This window comes from Electrophorus electricus, chromosome 10 (genome assembly GCF_013358815.1).
Source record: "Electrophorus electricus isolate fEleEle1 chromosome 10, fEleEle1.pri, whole genome shotgun sequence".
In the NCBI taxonomy this organism is placed as follows: Eukaryota; Metazoa; Chordata; class Actinopteri; order Gymnotiformes; family Gymnotidae; genus Electrophorus; species Electrophorus electricus.
In genome coordinates, this window is record NC_049544.1 from 14,103,228 (window position 1) to 14,117,957 (window position 14,730).

At 38.6% G+C, this 14,730-nt stretch overlaps 1 protein-coding gene across 1 annotated transcript; it reads left to right on the forward strand.

Annotated features, from left to right (window-relative positions):
* The first annotated feature begins 383 nt into the window (after positions 1-383).
* On the forward strand, positions 384-12,953 carry myo1eb (myosin IEb). Its single transcript, XM_027002440.2, has 27 exons — positions 384-404; positions 2,113-2,250; positions 2,810-2,899; positions 3,518-3,612; positions 3,715-3,802; positions 4,118-4,207; positions 5,391-5,522; positions 5,684-5,818; positions 5,952-6,084; positions 6,398-6,594; positions 7,084-7,164; positions 7,259-7,345; positions 7,463-7,549; positions 7,700-7,867; positions 8,994-9,079; positions 9,222-9,303; positions 9,403-9,608; positions 9,699-9,843; positions 10,261-10,375; positions 10,505-10,674; positions 10,848-10,993; positions 11,246-11,392; positions 11,558-11,715; positions 11,940-12,014; positions 12,105-12,300; positions 12,476-12,651; positions 12,790-12,953. The coding sequence occupies exons 1-27, from the start codon at positions 402-404 to the stop codon at positions 12,864-12,866; spliced, it is 3,303 nt and encodes a 1,100-aa protein (XP_026858241.2). The 5' UTR covers positions 384-401; the 3' UTR covers positions 12,867-12,953.
* Positions 12,954-14,730: the final 1,777 nt, after the last annotated feature.

Below are 14,730 nucleotides of genomic sequence, written 5' to 3' on the forward strand. Positions count from 1 at the left end.
TGGTTACTTTTTGATAATGGAAATAATCAAATCTTTGAAAACACTTGCATAGACCACTAGCGGGCGATGTTGTAAGTTTTATAATACTCAAATTCTACCCACAATGCTCTCAGGACGAAGACGGAGGGGTGGAAAAAAAGTTCCTTACCTGTCCGCACTTGTCGCTTTATAGATTGTCAGTGACCGATTTTTCTTACAAGTCGGTTTTTCATGATTTTACATGTTTGCACTTAGTTTCGATGGACTTAAGGATACCTAAGGGTTCCAAAGCTATATAGTACAACAAATGGACACAGAATACTGATCACCATAAAATCTGAGTTTCACCTGAAATTTTCGATTTTCTTGAGTACTGGACTGTTGTTCAAGGACTGTGTTACAGGAAGTATCTCTATTTCAAGATGGTAAGTACGCTTAAATTGATTGTTGATTAAATTGGACCGGCCTGAAATGCATGCGTATTGTGCCAGTTTTATTTAAGAGTCCTACATGTGGGGGAACGTTTTCAGCAGTTTAATTTGGGAAATTTGGAAAGGAAATATTTACTGAAAGTCTGACATGTCATGAAAATTGATTTGTTGTGAGAAATGATCTCTGACTGGGTTGTGACAACTCCTTGAATCCGCTTGTGTCAAAACACCTTGTGTCAAAACAAGTATTTTTTATGCATTTGAATTATGGACATCTGGGTAATTTAGGCTACCTGCAATGTACCACTATATAAAAGGGTTGATGCTTGTGATGGGTGCGGCCTTACTGATTCGTTAACACTGAATTTTGAGTTGCCGTTAATGCGAAATATTTTTGTTTAGTGAAAGAGCTGGATATTTTGAAGGTCAAAATCCCCTGAAGTAGGGTACAAATCTCTGAAGTATTCGAAACATTTGCTTTAGAAGAGTGAGTTATTTCGTTAATCCTCGTGTTGCTGTTGGCTCATGTCAAACAAACCAAAAACATTAATTCATTCCTTCAGTGAGGCCCTTTCACCAAGGGTTTAGTGGCATTAGAAAACGTACTTTCCTAGAAAGTTTAGATCCCACATTACTATTAGACTTAAATCGCTGATAACTTGATCAAGTCCTCGATTAGATGGATCAGATGTGTTGAAACTGAATTTAACTTCATCTCAACTCAAATGTGGGGGTTGTAAATTGATGCCTCATGTTACGTTTTTTGTCTTTACATAAGCGAGCACTTTACTCACCTGCTTTTAGAGATAGCATAGTCTCCTTTTAAGGTTTTATGACTTCAGTACCAATATAAATGTGTTATTATACATTATTTTATAGTCAAGTTTAACCTGATTTGGTTCTGAACACCACATACCAAAAAATTTTCCTAACAGTACTACACTCTGTTGTGCATTTGTCTTTTGAGCCTTTTTAGTCATGATTCACAGGGGGAAAACAGAACAAAAAATAGATGTCTCAGAGCTCTTAGAACATAAAAATGTAAGTTAGAAACAACTTCACTTCTCTCTTTGTAAAGATAGTTGGAGTCCAACAAACACCATTACCTAAAAACCTTTTTTTTTTTTTTTTTAAATCTGCCTAGATAGGGCCCTACCTATACAGGGTTTAACAGGTATGTTTTGTTGTAATTTTTGGTACATTTTCCTTTGAGGTTGTATGTGAACACAGCTGTGATTGGTGTAAAAATAAACTTGTTGCTATCTGTTATCCTGCTACACATCTAAAGTCATTTTTGTCAACTTAAGTGCACATAAACCAGTGTGCAACACATGGTATCAGCATCTGGGAATTCCATTCCACAAGGCAAACAAAGATCAAATTAGCATCATTTGTGTTGAGTATGTTATTAAAGTGCTTAACATGGTCAGCTCAGTCATTTGTTTACACACTTTTTGAGCCACTCCCCAAATCTGTTTTTACTGGCTCAGAGTTAATGAGTGCACAAATACATTTATTAACCAGATGATGCCTCCAACCACATTCAGGTCACAACTGAGAAATGAAGGAGCACTAGTTTTTTTCTTAAGCAATGTGTTCAACAAGCATAAATTTCCATAAATATTGATTTATTTGTTAACCTTAATTTGCAAATAACATTTAGGTTACTCTAACAGACAATAACAAACGCTTACATTTTCAGGGCAGTAAGGAGCGATATCACTGGCAAACACAAAATGTAAAGGTCAGTGGGGTGGATGACATGGTCCTCCTCTCCAAGATCAGTGAAGATGCCATCACAGACAACCTCAAGAAAAGATATATGGATGACTTCATTTTTGTATCCTTGCGACAAAATGCATTTTGCATTATGTCTATGTCTGTATTCATATCTTATTTTTCCAAAGTGTTTCAATTTAAGTGCTTTCATTCAACATGCATGATATGTCTACATCAGGATGGTTTAATAAATAAATAAAAAATTGTTAAATATATGAAAATGCTATGAGAAGACTGTTCAAACATATACAAATTTTACAGGTATAGCTTTAAAGATGATTGGAGGGGGAAAATCCTTCTGTGGTGCTACTGTGTGACACTCATCAATATATGCAGGAAATTTATTACAGTCTGTATTACTGTTCAGTATTTAGCAAATATTAATTTGCTTTTTCAGTAGTAATTGTTTCTTAAGCAAATAAAAATAGTTTTTAAATGGTATGTCATGCCTTTGTTAGAAATATAATGGCATTCTCTTTAAAATTCTATTTTAAAAAGGTAGATGATCAGACAGCATTGCAGTAGCTATAGAAAAAAATGACTATCAGTATCTGTATCAGTTATCAATGTCTGAAAATGTATAACTATCAACTACCAAGTCCTTTACCAGTGCCTTTCAGACATATATAGGACCTGTGCTGATCTCTGTAAATCCTTTCAAACAGTTGTCATATTTTTCTGACCGGGAAGTGGAGCTCTATCAGGGAGCTGTGAGTAGACTCACCTCTTTATCTGGCTTGGCTTCTTAAGGGTTAGTGTTGCTGTCAGTGTGTGGATTAAGAAGTAGAGTGAGGAGCCAGGAGCAGGTTGCCATTCCTGCAGGATAACTCATTTAAGCAGGGATCGACTCAGATGAGATTGGCAGAGTGGTAGTGCAGCATGTTAGCACTTGCCATGGTGCCTGCACAGTGAGGGTAAAATAAACCAGTGTGTGTGGTTAATTTCAAAATCCGAAGGTGACCAAGGAGCTGCTGTTCTCTCTGAGTACAAATGAGTCTTGTGTCTGTCCCTTAAAAATATAGAGAAGAGCAAGTCTAACAGTGAGTTCCTGTATTCATACTAGTTAAACCCATCACATTGTACACTTTTATTGCATCAGAATTTTGTGTGAGTACCGGCATAATAGCAATAATAATCTTTACCCCTGAAGATTAATTTGATCTTTGTATTCTTACCATTCTCAAGCTTTGTCACAGCTAAGGTTGATGATCAGGGGTTTCACATTACATCAGAAAAAAAAGTTATTACTACTTCTCATGTAAATCTTTTTTTTTTTTTCATAATTTTGTAATGAACAATGTCTGTCTGTCTGAATGTTTCCATACTAGGCTCAATATGAGAATCCACCACACATTTATGCTTTGGCTGATAACATGTACCGTAATATGATGATCGATGTGGAAAACCAATGTGTCATCATTAGGTCAGGGACCTTTTAACCCATCTAATACATTTATATTTATGTGATGAGATGTTTATATGCTGTGATATTTGTGTGTTTAAAACCAAAGTATGTATTTTATAGTGGAGAGAGTGGAGCAGGAAAGACTGTGGCAGCCAAGTACATTATGAGCTACATTTCCAAAGTTTCAGGAGGTGGGCCAAAAGTTCAGGTAGGAACCTTTTTATTACTGTTATTTCTGTCAATATGTCCGCATGCACGCTGTGTGTTTTAAAGTATTTTTGTAGTAATTTTATTTTAAAATATTTAAACCATAGAGGTAATGGTTTATGTTAATGGTATTTTGAAAATACTTTCTAGTTTAGTGTGCACAGTAGACACTTTACTGATTTACTGTATTTGTGTCCTAATAATGTGAATTATTAAGATAAACAAATGGAATGTGTACTCTACATTAACACAGAGTGTTGCTCATGTCTCATTCATCTCTCATCATGTCCTCCAATCTCTTTCCCTCTTTGATCAGCATGTTAAAGATATCATCCTCCAGTCAAACCCCCTACTGGAGGCTTTTGGGAATGCCAAGACAGTGCGCAATAACAACTCTAGTCGCTTTGTGAGTTGAGCCACCAAAATATTTACTTTCCTTAAAAATAAGATTGAGAGGCTGTTTACACATTGTATTAACATGCATTTTTGATGATTGGATCAAGTTCGGATTTCATTTGGCCATGTGAAAAACCAGATAAACACCCCTCGGGAAGTATTATGATCAGATCACTCAAACCATATTCAGAGATGATTAGAGACCACAGGATCTTGATCAAATTTAATAAAAGTGTAAATGTCATGTGATTTGATATCCACATAAAGTTAAGTAAATGCAAATACCTCTGCTGAGTGCTGACAACGCTTGTTCTTTCTCACAAATTATACTGAATATTTGACATAGTACATGAAAGAATAACAGATACTATGTATCAGTGAAACCAGACCCAGTTCTGTCGCACCAGTCCTAACTCTTTTGTGCCCAATAAGTCCTCTGGCCAGTAATGTTAGTGGCACTGACCACAGCAGAAATGAAAGCAGCACAAGGACCATTCTCCTCCATAGATGCAAAGGATTCATTGCCTGCTTTGTATGGTTTCTTCCTATATTTGACAGCATATAATACACCGGTAATAGCAGATTAGGAGTAAGTAAAATGGAAACAATGTATGGGTGCTTTTTACGTGGGAGTGTAAATTCAGATTTCATCTGGTCATACTGGGGATGCATTTGCGAGAATCCATATATGGATCCATATATAATCCATATATGATCCAGACATGATACACATTTAATGTAAGGAATAAACATGCCCATATTAGTACTTATTTATACACAAATGCAGTAGAAAATGCCAGTAGGAACTTCACTGGTCTATAATGAGTTTTACAGATTAACAATTTTCTGCCATTGCATGCTGATTATTAGGTTGCTCATGTTTAACAGGCAGAATTACCTGTAATTCTGCATTTTCCTCTTGCTTCCACATACATTCAACTGCAGTTCATCTGTGGCCATTTTGTATGCATTCCTGTCCAATAGCCTTTAGGCTAGTGTTAACGGTACATGGTTTCTCAACAAGTGAAGACTTGTGGTGCTGGCTTTTTTGTGTATGTGAGTGTGTTTGGGTGCAGGCAAAGCTGTAAACTGCTGTGAATATGTAAGTCTGTAATGCTGGTTGTTGTACCTTTTGTACATTGGACCAACTTTAAGCTATCTTCTTGAGTCACTGTGTTTATTTCAAACCTCAGGGAAAATATTTTGAGATCCAGTTCAGCCGGGGAGGGGAACCTGATGGAGGAAAAATTTCTAACTTCCTGTTGGAGAAATCAAGGGTTGTGTCTCAAAACCAAGGAGAGAGAAATTTCCATATATACTACCAGGTAAAGTAATTGGATGTGTTTGTGTGCTGTAATAGATATGTTTTTAATGGGTTGAAATATCAGCGAGATGGAGTGTTTGTTTGTTGTAAAGGAACACGTGAACAGGTCTTAGTACTGGTGTCCTGTTAGATGCTGATCTCAAGTACTATTTTGTCCTGCAGCTCTTAGCAGGTGCAAGTAAAGAGCAGAGAGAGAATTTGGGAATTACCACTGCAGACTACTACTTCTACATGAACCAGTCTGGTACCTACACTGTGGATGACATGAATGACAAGAAGGAGTTCTCTGACACCATGGTGAGTCTCTGCAGCTTCAGAAAATGAGGAACTATACACACACCTTTACATTGTGACTAATGAACTGTTACAAGCATGCTGTTCGCAGCACCCTAACAGAGATTTTGTTTCATTTTCCCTACTGCATTTTTAGGAGGCTATGTCAGTCATTGGTTTGTCTTTGGAAGAACAAGATGCAGTGCTACAGATTGTGGCTGGCATTCTTCATCTGGGCAACATCACTTTCAGAGAGGAAGGCAACTATGCTGTGGTGGAGAGTGAAGACTGTGAGTAACTCTCACCCAGTTTATCATCATATCAGTCACATGTATTACATGTAACTCTCTAGAACAAACTGACTTGAAACAGTTGACTGAGTGAACTGATTGCTTGTCCAAATCAGGATATTAATTTTCATTAAAAACAATCTAATGTGCACCATACCTCCAGATAAAATAGCATTATACTAAAACTGAAGCTGTAGCTGTATGTTGTTGTGTTGATAAACAAAATAGGACTTGCTTAAAACTAGCTTCTTTGTGTACTTTGGTATAATTTTGAAAAGGCTTCACATCTTAGCCTTCCATCATTCCTGTGCAGTTCTCGCCTTCCCATCCTATCTGCTGGGTATATCTCAGGACGGCTTGAAGAAGAAACTGACAAGTCGGGTTATGGACAGTAAATGGGGAGGCAAGACTGAAAGCATTTCTGTTACACTGAACACTGAGCAAGCCAGCTTTTCAAGGGATGCCCTGTCCAAGGCACTCTATGCCCGACTCTTTGACTACCTCGTAGACGTACGTCTCCGGCTTTAAAACCGCATGTATCCTCTGCACATTTTGGATTAAATACAGGCACACCAAAAATTTACATTGCATGTCTTTTGTTTTGCAATCCACGAATCATATTAAATTACCATTTTAAGACTTCAATTCTTATTGTTTGATATATTTTGACCAGGCTCATCCCTTAGTTTTAATAAAGTTGATTGTTTGCTGAGGCGCTTTCCCAACGATCACAAATATATGCCGTCAATTAACATCGTAATCAGTCTCATCACTAAAGTTAGAACTAAATGCAGCACACACATATGGTGGTATGCCCTGACTGATATTTGCACTGAGTGGGGAGGATGAAGGAAAAGGAGTTAAGGGCAAAAGTGGGGATATTGTACACAAGTACAGTATCACAGTCCTTCAGTTAATGTGTGATTAGCCTAGCTCGAAACTTAAACAAGTGTGTACTTATTAAACATTTCCTTGTAATCTCTTCTGTTACATCTAAAGTCGATAAACAAGGCCATGCAGAAGGACCATGAGGAATTCAACATTGGAGTGCTGGACATTTATGGCTTTGAAATCTTCCAGGTAGAAATTTTTAGAAAAGCCCCTTTGAATTTGCACACTTTTTCTTTGCAAATGTTGCCCAAGTAAAAAAGTCAGGTTTGTCATTCACTTACAGCAAAATGGATTTGAGCAGTTCTGCATTAACTTTGTGAATGAGAAGCTCCAGCAGATCTTCATTGAGCTCACCCTGAAGGCTGAGCAGGTGAGCAGCTGGGATTCTACTTCAGAATGACAGTAGTAGTTTAGTTTTGTTTTCACTGTAGTTTAGAGGCAGCTCTGAAGCCAATGTGTCTGCTGTGTCTCACTTTTCTCTTTACAGGAAGAGTATGTGCAGGAAGGAATTAAATGGACACCTATTGAGTATTTTAACAACAAAGTTGTATGTGACTTGATGGAGTCCAAAATGGTGAGTGTTCATGTCCTTATGATTTTAAACGCTCACATTTATTTATATGCTACTTTGGAAGATAATCACGCAAGTGCTACTTTTCAAATCAGGAAATATTCCTTAGAATTGAAATGAGTAAAGTATTAAATTGGCCTGTGCTATTCCCAGAACCCTGTGGGTATTATGAGCATCCTGGATGATGTGTGTGCTACCATGCACGCCAAGGGTGAGGGTGCAGACCAGACTCTGCTTCAGAAACTGCAAGCACAGGTCGGCACTCATGAACACTTCAATAGCTGGAATAAGGGCTTCATAGTGCACCACTATGCAGGCAAGGTAAGGGGCAACACTAAAGCACCATTCACTTTGTGTACTCAAGTCATCATTTGAATGTGTGGACATTATATGATATTGATTTGATTTAGCATTTGTGTATGAAAATAAACAGAGGTGGCCTTAAATTTTCTTCAAAACCTGAAAATCCATACCTACCTGATAGGCATCCTGGATTTAGAGATCACCATCTCAAGGAGCAGGATGTTGTGCATTTGTGCATGTTATACTTTGTCCATTTTGTTGAATGGGATCAGTATCACCTTGCTGAGTACAGTGTAAATGGCAGACTTATTTCTAAACACAAATCGGTATGTTTTGTAGCCTAGACATCAGAGCATGTAAGAGCCTCATGACTAAGTCACCTATAATAATCAGCTTCATCACTCAAGAGTATAAAATGACTTTGTGTTCTAACAGGCCGTTGCACTTGGCCTGAGTTATGTGCTGAGGATGCATGAAATCTATGACTTAAAGAAAAGCTAGGAGTAACAAAGGAACAACTCTTCTGTAGCATAAGGACAAGTATCTGTGAGCCCACAGATTTTTTTTTTTTTTAATGGTGTGGATGTTTGTTTATTTTTACTCTTAACTCTTTCTCTGCAAACTGAAAGAAGGGCTTTAATGCCCTTTCAGAAACCTCTGCAACCTGAGGCCTTCAGAAAAAAACACAGCATCTTTGGGTCCCTGGTGAGATAAAACCCCTGACAGGAAAGAAACAACAACCACTGACACCCAGCAGTCTAGGCAGTATACTGATCCTGCTCTCTGCCTATACATTCCTGCTGTTTCATCACTCACTAAATGAGCAGGCAGGAATGAATACCACTGTTTCAGAAACACTTTTGCCCTGCTGCAGTGCATTCCGATCGCAGTCTGGCACGTTTGTGTTTCTTTTTCTCTGACACCCTTGATTTCGCTCATAGTAATTACCTTTGGAGGTGAATCAGGCTTTCACAGAAGCACGAAGTACAAGGTCGTGCATGGACACCCTGGAGCTGCCAGGGTGACCACCAACTCTGTGATCACCCCAACAACCAACCCTGTGATCATTTCATGTGATGTATAAATTAATTAATCTGCAATGTTCAGTTGACAGATACCAGTGATCCATTTTTTTTTTCTGTAGGTTTCATATATTGTTAATGGATTCTGTGAGAGGAACAGAGATGTGCTTTTCAATGACATCATAGAACTGATGCAAAGCAGTGAATTGTAAGTTCAGCATTTACCTCCTCTACCCCTTTATCAGGTTCTGCTTGATATTGGTTGATGGCATCTTCTAGCCAACTTGAAGTCTGAAGATTTTTTTTTAATAAATTACCAGTCCGTCTAAATTCTCTCTCTGTGTTGACAGTGCCTTCATCCGAAGCCTCTTCCCAGAGAATCTTGAAGCTGAGAAAAAGGGCCGTCCCACAACCGCAGGTGCCAAGATCAAGGTAAGGCACCTAACACAGTAGATAGAAATGACACAAGCATCTTACATTAGGTAGTGGTGTACCTATTCATTGAAACATCCTCTGCTGTGTCGCTCACAGAAACAAGCTAATAACCTGGTGCAGACACTGATGAAATGCACCCCCCACTATATTCGCTGTATTAAACCCAACGAGACCAAAAAGCCCCGGGACTGGGAGGAGAGCCGTGTCAAGCACCAGGTGGAATACCTGGGCCTGCGTGAGAATATCCGCGTGCGCCGGGCTGGATACGCCTTCCGCCGTGTCTTCAAGAAGTTCTTACAGAGGTGAGCTTGGAAGACCCATAGCAACAAGCCTCGCTTTGGTACAGTCCATGTGGTTTGCATATTGTTGTTAATAGATGCTCTAAACCACAGATATGCAATCCTGACTAAAGAGACGTGGCCACAGTGGAGTGGAGATGAGAAGCAAGGTGTCCTGCACCTGCTGAAATCTGTCAACATGGACCCAGATCAGTACCAGCTGGGCAAAAGCAAAATATTCATCAAGGCCCCAGAATCAGTGAGGCCATTTTGACTTGGTGGTGGTGATTTTCCAAATATTTTTCAACATACTCCACCTACAATACTGTTTCAAACATGATTGCACTTTTTGTGATATATGTAATATATACAGTATTTGTGATGTAAATTGTAAATACTTTGTAGTTCGGCAAAATGAGTACATGCCTCTAAGATATTGCTTTAGGATATAATTCAGCATCACAGTATGTAAATGAGGAGTCTTTGGTGGCAGGCCTCATGTGACTGCTCTTCTGCTCTTCTCAAAGTCATAGTCAAGGAAGTGATCAATTGAAGTGATCAGTGGATTTTTAGTCAGGGTGCTTTTCACAGGTGCTTTGGTCAGTTGGTGGTCTGTTCCATTTTAGCTTTTGTCTGTCTAATGCTGTCACTCATGGTCAGCCACTGTCCCCTGCAGCTGTTCCTTCTGGAAGAGATGAGAGAGAGAAAGTATAATGGGTACGCCCGGGTCATCCAGCAAGCCTGGCGCAAGCACGTTGCTGTTCGCAAATACGTTCGCATGCGAGAGGAGGGTAAGAGCCTGACCGTTTTACGCTCTCCAGTTACCTGCAATTAACATGTAGTGCTTCAAGTAATACTTAATGTAATGCTTTTGTACATAGTATGGGGATAGACTGTGAAATTGGGTTCTTGACTTTTAGCATCTGACGTATTGTTCAATAAGAAGGAACGGCGGAAAAACAGCCTGAACCGGAACTTCATGGGTGACTACATTGGCACAGACAATCGCCCTGAGATCCGGCAATTTGTGGGTCGCAGGGAGAGGATTGAATTTGCTGATGTTGTGGTCAAATATGATCGCAGATTTAAGGTAAGCGTGTTTTGTTTTTCCTCCTTTCTGGATGTGTGTGAGATGTGTGCAACACATCTGTTGCTCTTTGAGATTTAAAATTCAGTTAGTCTGGGACTATGAATTTATCTGACACATTTAACTTTTTTTAAAATCTGACATCACATTCTTGAATGTTTTCTCTCCACTCCCAGACTGTCAAGCGTGATCTCATCTTGACCTCCAAGTTTCTTTATCTGATTGGCCGGGAGAAGGTGAAGCAGGGGCCTGAGAAGGGCCAGATTCGAGAGGTCATCAAAAGGCAAATTGAGCTGGAGAAGATTCAGTCTGTCTCTCTGAGGTACATTTCTTCTGAAGATTAGAAAGTCACATCACAGCTTCACACACTATTAAATTAATGGTAAAACTAAATCAATATAATTAAAAATTCCATCATAATAAATGGTTTTAACCTGTAAAATGTGACCTGTCATTGATTGATAACATCATAGGACATATACTGGCCATGTATAGCTACTGCCATGAAGGCTGGCTTGCATCTCAACTCTTTCCTCTGCCAGGAGTCCGACTAACAACCTTCTACCTCTTTCAGTACGCTCCAGGATGACTTCTTCATTGTTCATGAGGAGCGCTACGACAGCGTGCTGGAGTCCGTCTTTAAAACGGAGTTCCTGAGTTTGCTCTACAAACGTTATGAGGAGAAGACTCGGAGGAAGCTGGCCCTGAAATTCAACAACCTGTAACTTGACTTTATATCTTCTGATTGCTTTCTAAGCATGTGGTTGTATGTTTATTTTTCAAAGTTATTTTCAAACATAGCAAGTAATAGAGTTCCTTTGTTTTTCATATGTGTTGTATTTAATGAAGCTGTATCTTGTGAAGTTTAATGTCTTGGTCTTCCCAGACTTGAATTTAAGGTGAAGAAGGAAGGTTGGGGCCCATTTGCATCTGCCGGCTCTCGGCAGATCCAGTTCCAGACAGGCCAGGGAGATAATGTGGTCCTCAAGCCAAGTGGCAAGACCCTTATTGTTGGTATTGGACCTGGCCTTCCAAGGAATTCTAGTAGGTCTTTCACACTTACCATGGATATCTACTATGAATGCTGCTTTTTGCCTCAAAAAAAATTGGGTTTTTTTGGTAATTTAACTGCAATTTGTTTTGATTTTTGGATAAGAATTAAAAATAATTTTAATTGTCTTAAGACAATAAGTGAGAACATATGGTGTGGGTGTGTGTACACATGTTAATTCTGTTTATTACATGAGTATAATGAGTGCTTCATTTAGGGCCCACTCGCCTAGACAAGCGAAAGAGCAGATTCATAGGAAATCCACATCAGGGCCGTGACAAGTATTTATGCGGTAAAGCCCGAGCATCCCTCAACTGATATGACACATTTTATTAAAAACAAAGTTAGAAAAGGTTGTTTTGAAAAAATTCTATGATGTTAGAGCCCTCCAGGAGTGCAGGTCGAGGAGTAGCTGACAAGGGCCGTCATGCCTCCTCTAGGGGCTCTTTGCTTCGTCAGCAGTCCAGTATGGATCAACCCATCCTACCCCGCCAACATGGATCTCGCCCAAGTCAAAACCGGAATCCAGTTAACACTGACATAAGTTTCATGAATGTGCCTGACCAGGGTGTATCAGGGTGAGATTAAAAGCACTCTTTCTTGTTTTTACTTTATGTACTATACAAAAGCTCCATGACACATTGGTGATGATGAATATGACATTGTGTACAAAGATCACGGCCTATATGCATTACTTGCAGCTGGATTGCAGAGATTGTGTTCTCACACTGGCCCTGTTGTCCCCAACTATAGCCTTCATCGACGACTTTCAAAAGAGGTTAAACCCATTCCAGGAGCAGGGCTCCCAAAACCAGCCCCCAGACCCAAGCCTCGATCCCCACAGTGCCGTGCCCTCTATGCATATGATGCCCAGGACACTGATGAGCTCAGCTTCAATGCTGAGGACATCATAGAGATCTTAAATGAAGGTAATAAACACTAGTATAGGACATTTATGTATAGCAAAGATTACATCCATTGTATATGTGAAGGTATTTGCATTTCTGTACATTTGCATTGCAAGGCAAATTGCATTAATGTTGTATCCCTGTGTGTTCTCTGTACAGACACTTCAGGCTGGTGGTGTGGCCGTCTACGGGGAAGAGAAGGCATGTTTCCTGGCAACTATGTGGAAAAGATTTAGATCAGTATGCTAATAGAAAAACAATCAATTAAGCAAGCACAGCAAAGATCAAAAATAAGTCCAACAGTATTAGGTAGAATCACTAGATATCAGAGGATATTACACTTAATGGCCACCATATAAATTTGAGAAAGACAAGATAAGCAACTTGGCTCATCCATTTATCTTGATAAATGGATAATTTTGTATTCGGCTTCCTGAGAATTTTTTATAGGACATTGAAGTTATTTTACATATTTGTAAATTTAAATATTACATTTTATTACATTCAGATGTACTAAAAAAAATCCTTTGATGTACAGTAACAGTCAGTTTGCCCAAATGGTGTTAAAATGCAGAAGACCTGAATGCAGCAATTTTGTTGTAATTTTTATCAGTTCCTTTTTTATTTTATATTTTAGTTCTTTTTAACTGTTTATTCTTTGCTGAAGAGAAGCTGGTATTTTGTGAAAGCTATTAACTTGTGACATCTGCTACTCCTACCCTGTGGTTTCCTTAGGGATCAATACAGTTTCTATCACTTAAGACACAAATATTATGTGGCTGATAAACATGCATTAGCTTATTACTTCATCTCAGACAATATGGAAGGGGACACTGAAAGAACAGATACATTGGCTTTTTTGACATTTGTTCATGGCCTGGTCTACCATTAGTGGAAAGACATAGTTTCACTTCATTATCATCATCTTTTCCATATTTTTACACATACACATTAAAGTTTCCTACCATTCAAACCATTCATATAATGCCTGGAAGAATATATTGATTTAAGTGCTTATCCTGAAAATTTGTGTGGTTTGCTTGTGAATGTGTGCTCTACAAGATGTAATCCCTACCCAAGGAGCATAACCGCTTAAACTGCAGAATCTGCAGTTTCTAGCTTTGAGAATTCAGCCAATCAAATTGCAGGAAACCCCTAGGAACATCATTGAAGCTTGAAATGTATGTGAACTGTTTTTTTTTTTTTTTTGCTTGTTTTGTTTTGAAGCAGTAATATCTGTATTAATTTTCTAAAGGACCTTTTCTAAAAGCCCCATTGATGTAAGTTTTTTTTTTTATTAGCTTGATAATGGCTTGATTTTCTTAATTTGCAGGTTTATCCTAGCAGGCTTTACATATAGTGTAGCATATTTTTACAACTTACTAACTTAAGCCCCAGTTAGCTTTTGGAGGTAAGAAAATGTTTCCTAGAAAATATTAGCTTCCTAACAGATGTTTATTTTATGAGTGACTGTTATAGTAATACAATTTGAGACACTGCATTTTTCAGGCATCTTAAATGTGATTTTTTTTTTCCCCAGGTTCTGTAGCACTATTAAAGGTAGTTTAAAGTGTGTGGTTTAGCACAACTGTAGCCTCCCTTGGACAAGTGGTTGGATGACACTTGGGCCACAATTTGCAAATAGTACTCAGTTTGATTGATTTGGACTTTGACCTGGCCCTTGTATAACTTTCACCTTTTTGTTATTCACCATTCCTGTGTTTCTTGGCCTTGTGCTTGGGGTCTTTGTCATGCTGAGAGATGAAGTTTTTTTCTTTTACTTCAGCAGATTAAAATAGATTGTCCTGCAGTATGTCATTGTATATGTGCCATCCATCCTTTTTTAATAGGAAGAAGGTACCCCATTGAAGAAAAGCATGGAATGAAATTTCCTGTTAAGATGGTAAGTGTTTAGAAGCAAATAAAGTTGATATTTTTAATGCTGTTCATTAGCCAAGGCCTCCTTTCAGGCTGTTTGAGACACATTGAAATACTTTAAATGTTCATTAGCCAAGAAAGACGTGCTTACAGTCAGACTAAACGAGGGTGAGGTAATATCAAATCAACTGCTAAGTGTTTACACCCTGAGAGGCAAGTACA

Bases quoted from the DNA above. Each gene is read 5' to 3' on its own strand.
- myo1eb (XM_027002440.2), top strand. The intron at 7,165-7,258 runs GTAGAAATTTTT...ATTCACTTACAG, and splicing joins ATGGCTTTGAAATCTTCCAG to CAAAATGGATTTGAGCAGTT. The intron at 9,304-9,402 runs GTAAGGCACCTA...TGTCGCTCACAG, and splicing joins CCGCAGGTGCCAAGATCAAG to AAACAAGCTAATAACCTGGT.